Source organism: Triticum aestivum, chromosome 3B (assembly GCF_018294505.1).
Source record: "Triticum aestivum cultivar Chinese Spring chromosome 3B, IWGSC CS RefSeq v2.1, whole genome shotgun sequence".
NCBI classification, from domain to species: Eukaryota; Viridiplantae; Streptophyta; class Magnoliopsida; order Poales; family Poaceae; genus Triticum; species Triticum aestivum.
The window spans coordinates 763,916,209-763,922,544 of NC_057801.1; the positions used below are offsets into that span (position 1 = coordinate 763,916,209).

Genomic DNA, 6,336 nt, shown 5'->3' on the forward strand with positions numbered 1-6,336 from the left:
TTCTTCAACTAGGGTAAGTCTCATTTATGTGGGAGGCATTACTTTGCGGCCTCCCACAATAATGGCCGAACGGCCGGCACACCGCCAATTTGACCACTACCGGCTATAAATGTTGGCGTTGCGCCCCCAAACCGTAGCACACACCTCCCCCAACCCATTAACACCGCCGCCGCCGATTCGGGCGTCCACCAGCTTCGATCCGTCGCTTATGAAAGCAACAAACTGCGAACGATTCTATTATGTATCATAACACTGCATCACTTGAACACAAAACAAATTTTTAACAATTCTATATTAGCCTCTTTCAGCATTTTAGTTACGATAAAAGTAAACTGCGAGCACTTCTGTTCTGTAGCATAATAAAACTGTGACATTTTGAGCAGATTATAAAGGCAAAAGCTGAACCGATTACACAAGGAAACTTTGAACAATTGCGTAGCATAAAACGGCAAGCACTTGAGCTGACTGCCGAATAAAAAACTGAACTGATTGCATAAGGCAAAAACTAAAGGTTACACTCACATTATGTAGCACATCATTGAAATTCTCTAGCAGTTGGCACTGAAATTCTTTAGCCTGTCATTCAAACTCGGTATCAACAAGTTAACCCCCAAAACACATCCAAAATACCATGTAACCAACATCTAGAACAAATCTCATCGTGAAAGGCTATTTTTAGCAATGACATGGCAAACAGAAGCCCACTTTAACCTTTATTTAACTAGTATTCTAGCTCTGCGCTTCATGGCAAAATAGTGGTCTGTAGACACGAAACTGTAAGAACTTGAGTTCAGCATGAAACGGTTTTAATGGAAATTTCATTTCACATGTATATATACATGACAAGTTCTCCGTTTGCTTGTGTGCATAAAAATGGCTGTGTTCATCGTAGTGATGCAGAGGCCAGGGGGTTTTATCCTCCTCCTCGAAAAAAAAGTTATCCTTTTGCTCCCATGACTTTGTCATTCCACGAAGGAGCTACCACTTGGCAAGAAAACCCAGTTCAGGATACGATGATACGCTATGCCATCATGACTCCGACGCGGTTCAACAAACAGGGGTAAAAAAAATTCCAATGAGAACTGCTTCAGTGCTTAAAGTTAGTCAAACTATGAAAATACATTTCATGGTGCATCTGAAAATGTTGATTTCATGTTGTGAATGTTGATATTTTTTAATATAAAGTTAGTGAAACTATGCAAAGCTTGACTTTGACCAAACCTTATATGCAGACTAAAAAGAAACGGAGGGAGTATATGATTCTATGACACTTTCAAACTAGCCATATTAATTGTTGGTGATGGTTGTGCAACAAGTTGATATTGGAATAACCTTGTTGTGTAAGCCTCAACCTACCCCATACTTTCTCTGTGATAGAGATCAAATTTAGTGAAATGGATGTGGAATGAAAAGATCAACTGCTTTGCAATGTAGCACTTTTTTGCTATCGGCTATAAATGTAGACGAAATTGGGTTAAAGATGTTAAAGTAGACAAAAAAAAGTATTGGACAAGCAAGTAATTCGTTGCAATGTCAAACACATCATAGGTAGGCGCTCTGAAGTTTTCTAGAAACAATAAAACTTCTCTGAACTATTTAGGTAAAAAGAAAAGGGTAAATAAGGAGGAATCCACTCTTCAGGGCATCAGTCACACAAAATGCTCTTAGGAATTTCATCACATAGCCGTAGTTATATAGGTAAGATATATATATATATATATATATATATATATATATATATATATATATATATATATATATATATATACGGTGGCGCTAAACTGCGCGGGAGCGCAGAACTTCTAATCGTACGCTCCGGTCGGTAATTGGACCGCACAGTGCGCCGCTCATCCCGCGTCCCCTACGGTTGTAGCAAACGAAGGTAAAAGCCAGTACAAAATATAGTAACGAATTAAATTCCTGTTACCGAACCCACACGTCTGATCTCCGCCCCATAGCTATAACCGTTTATGACAGTAAAACTACAAGCAAATATAGTAATGCATTGCATGCACCGCACTGTGACCCACTAATTAGCATTGGTAATCAATGTATGGTAATCGAAATAAATCTATTACGGCTGGCCCACTAATTAGCAATGGTAACAATATTCCATATATGGTAATATAACTAAATCAATTACGGCTGTAGTTTCTACAGTTGTAAAATAAAGTGAACTCATGGTAATATTATAAAAGTGTGTGAGTTAGAGTAAAAGTAGTAAGCATACGTGGTCCATCTAGTAACAGGTTTACTATATTGGCATTGGTCCTCGTTAATGAATATCCTTTCATTACTATGCTACTTGACTCCCGTTACTATATTCACTAATTCATTACTACATGTCCAAAAATTGGCATGATCGTGCCATAGTTAAAATCAACCACCGCAGCAGGGGCGCGGACTAGTACTGGTCGTAATTTAATTAACTCATTACGATGAACTTTAAAGCGGGCACGTGGACCAGGTTACCTGGGCTAATTAGCGCACGGATGGCTGGTTGCGTTGGTGGCCGGAGCGTACAGTAAGTTATAATGCGCTCTGGCTTATTTTAGCATACCTATATATATATATATATATATATCGCACAATCCAAATTCTCTCTGCCATCAAACTAATCACAAAAACTGACAGGCCTGGGCCACATGACAGCTCCCACACAGGCCACCCTCCTGCAAATAAGAATTTTGTATAATTCCAATCCAACCCAATTAATCTTTCCGCATGCCATGTGGGAGCTGCCATGTAGCCATGCCTGTTAGTTTTTTGTTGATCAGGAAGGAATTTATCTTAAAATGTAACTGAGGATATTTTCATGAAAACAGTGACAAATCTTAGTTTGTTTATTTGCATCTGTCTCACTTGAGTTATCTTAAAATCAAAGAATACACATGTTATGCAGGTAATAGTTTACAACAAGGATATATGGTTTTTGCGCATTATTGTGACAGGGTCAAAAAAGAGTATCACAGGAGTAGGAGAAGAACATTGTTATTAAGGATATATATGTATGAAAGTACGTTGCAGTTCGTACTTACAAGATCTATAGTTTCTCTGTACAGGGAAAACGAAATGGGTACAAGTTGTGTCCATGGACCAGGTTGTCTGCCTTCTACTCCCTCCGTCCGAAAATACTTGTCATTAAAATGGATAAAAAGAGATGTATCTAGAACTAAAATACGTCTAGATACATCCCCTTTTATCCATTTTGATGACAAGTATTTCCGGACGGAGGGAGTATCTTTTTAGTGAAAAATGAACAGAGGCTCTCAAGATCTAAGTTGCATGACTGCAGTACACCAAAATCTACACATTTGCCCTCTCCAAAAAAAAAAAATTCTACACATTTGCATTGTAAAGGAGCTGTAAAGTCACTGAATCTTCATACCAACTGGAGAACTTTTTACCAATGATGTGGCAAGCAGAAGCCCCACTTTAACTTCTTTCTTAACTACTGCTTTTTTTAAGAAATACTGTTCTAGCTCTTTGCTTCATGGCAAAATAGAGGTTTGTAGACACTAACTTGTAAGAACTTGAGTTCAGCATGAGACGGCTTTCATGGAATTTCACATGTATATACTGTACATGACAAGTTCTCGTTTTGCTTTCATGATTTTGTCATTCCACCAAGGAGCTACGACTTGCGAAGAAAACCCAGTTCAGGATACGATGATACGCTACGCCATCACGACTCCGATGGTGTTTTCAACAAACATGGGTGAAAAAATCCCAATGGAAACTGCTTTAATCCTCTACATGGATATCAGGATCCTATGACACTTTCAAACTAGCCACATTGTCGGTGACAGATGGGCACAAACTTGATATTGGAAAAACTTTGTTGCGCGCGAAAGCCCCAACCTACCTCATACTTTCTCTGTGATAGGAACCAAGTTAGTGAAAGGATGTATAATAAAAAGAAGATCAAGTGTGTTGCGATATAGAACTTTTTTGTTTTCTGCTATGAAAAAACAGCAACAAAAGTAGACAAAAATGTGTTAAGCAGATACCAAAGTAGACAAAAAGTTATTAGACAATGCAATGTCAAACGCATCATAGGTAAACGCACCATAGGTAATTCTTTGCACTGCCATCTTAGAACGTTTTTCTGCACTACCAACCGTTACCAGCAAGTCTTCATATAAGCAATATCTTATAGAGGCTGCGGTAAAGCTTTAGAAGATTCAGTGTAGTTCTGCTGGATATCTTGCAATACACTTCAGCAAACTTCAAGCAGGCTTTTTATTGAAATGAACAGAGGTTCTTACTATCCAGCATACATGACTGAAACATCTAGTCTGACTGCAACATCTAGTCTATACTCCCTTCGTTCCAAAATAGATGACCCAACTTTGTACTAACTTTAGTACAAAGTTAGTATAAAGTTGGGTCATCTATTTTAGAACGGAGGGAGTACAACAGAAGTCATACTCGGTGACGATATTACAGAGGTCAAATGTTCAGTGCCGGGAAGATAGGTGGCCAGGTCATCATAACAGGAGAGATATGTAAGCCGCCAGCAGCCAGAACTGTAAGGAAACGTGTCGGCCTCTGATACACCTTCTCAACCACCCTGCTCCTGAGATGAACATAAAAGAGAATGTCGCTTGCTGGATGATCCAAGATTGCAAAGTCGGCATTGTCCCCGACAAAATCAACAGCAATAAAATTATAAAGAGGCACCCAATAATGATCCACAAGACGTGTGCATGTCTCATGGACACAAAATGTGTCCACCAGCCGCCAATTGCCTGCACCATCGTCGTCGCCGATCATTGGATGGAGCCACACACTGAGCTGAAACCCGTCTGCACTGACAAGATAGAGCCCGGAATCCTCCGCACATGAGAGCTTATAGTTGCTCTGCACTCCAACTGGGAGCTCAAGGGTGAAAAAGCTCGCCGTTGCCAAATCTAGACCCAGGGTGAACCCCCCAGAGGTGGTCACCATGAAGACCTTGCCAAGGACGGGTGGTAGCATATCAGCAAGGAAGCGTTCGTCATACCTCTGAGCAGCGAGCTCCATGTGAGCAGGGAGCTCCATCTCTGCGCTGGCAGGGACGCCCCATCCGTCGGACCCCAGGACGCACACCTCCGCATAGATTTTCCGACCGACATTCCAGAGATGCACCAAGGTGATGCCGTCGAGGCCCCCATCCTCGGGTAGGAACACCTCAATGTATCTGACTTGAGCGCGCCCGTCCCAATCACGGGAGGGTGGCGGGTTGGGCGGGGGGAAGGCTGCGGATTCCCCGGCGAGCAGCGGCGCAAGGAGGGCATGCCTGTCTGTTCCCTTGTGGTGGAAGGACTCGGTGATGAGGCGGCCGTTCCGGCAGTGCTTGATCAGATGGATGATGTTGGAGAAGGCGGCTGCGCAGGAGGAGGTCACCCGGTGTATGGGGACGGCGAGCTCCGGGGGCTGTGGCAGCGGCACGAAAGAATACCCGTCGAGGCCGCGGATGCAGAAGCCGAGGAGGCGGGGCGGGTTGCGCTCGCGGAAGCGGCGGAGGAAGACCGGGTCGGAGGCGTGGAGGAGCCACCGCTTGGAGACGAGGGCGGCGTGAACGAGGCAGGTGGGGAAGCCGAGGCGGAGGAGGATCTCGCGGAGCAGGTCGTCGTCGTCAAGCACCGATGCCGCCGATGCCGCCGCGGCCGCCGCCGGAGACCGCCTATCGCCGTCCATGTTGTTTTGGGGGATTTTTGCAGAGACAGGGAGGGGGGGTTTCTTGGGTGTGGGAGCAGAGCAAAATGTGACGAGATTTTTACTCCTCGCTTCATAGGAGTATTCTATTACTCCGGACTGCGCACGACCGTAAAATAAAAGTGTTGGAAAAGGGACTTGAACCCAGGTCTATTTGTTAGAGTTTGAGCCCAATAACCAACTGAGCCACCCTTAGTTGTTGTCTATTGAATATAAACAAGGTTATTTTAACCTTTCTTTTTTCTGTCATATCAGCGATAATAATTGTTTTTGCTTGGTAACTTTAGCATGACCAGCGTGATAACTATGACTTGAGCAACATGATAACTATACTATGATAAGCCTGATAACTATAATATGAGAAGGTTAATGACTATATAATGAGAAGCACAATAACTTTAGCATGGGGTAGTGGTAACTTCACATTAGGGTATGTTTCGACAACAAAAAGTTACTGGGACATATTTCAGTAACGGAAGCGACTAAGTTTCGGGTCTCCGATGTGTGAGTTACCATACTATTCACACGAAAGTTACCGGGGGATACTTGATCACCACCCCTCACCCCCCCCCCCACACACCAAAGTTATCAGGTCTATGATGTGTGAGTTACCATGATATTGACAAAAAAGTTACT

General features: G+C 42.8%; 1 protein-coding gene across 1 annotated transcript; it reads right to left on the reverse strand.

Moving 5' to 3' along the window:
• Window positions 1–4,411: 4,411 nt before the first annotated feature.
• Window positions 4,412–5,691, reverse strand: LOC123066417 (uncharacterized). The gene has a single exon (XM_044489502.1). It carries the CDS (start codon window positions 5,680–5,682, stop codon window positions 4,453–4,455), a length of 1,230 nt encoding a protein of 409 aa, XP_044345437.1. The 5' UTR covers window positions 5,683–5,691; the 3' UTR covers window positions 4,412–4,452.
• Between the last annotated feature and the right edge of the window lie 645 nt (window positions 5,692–6,336).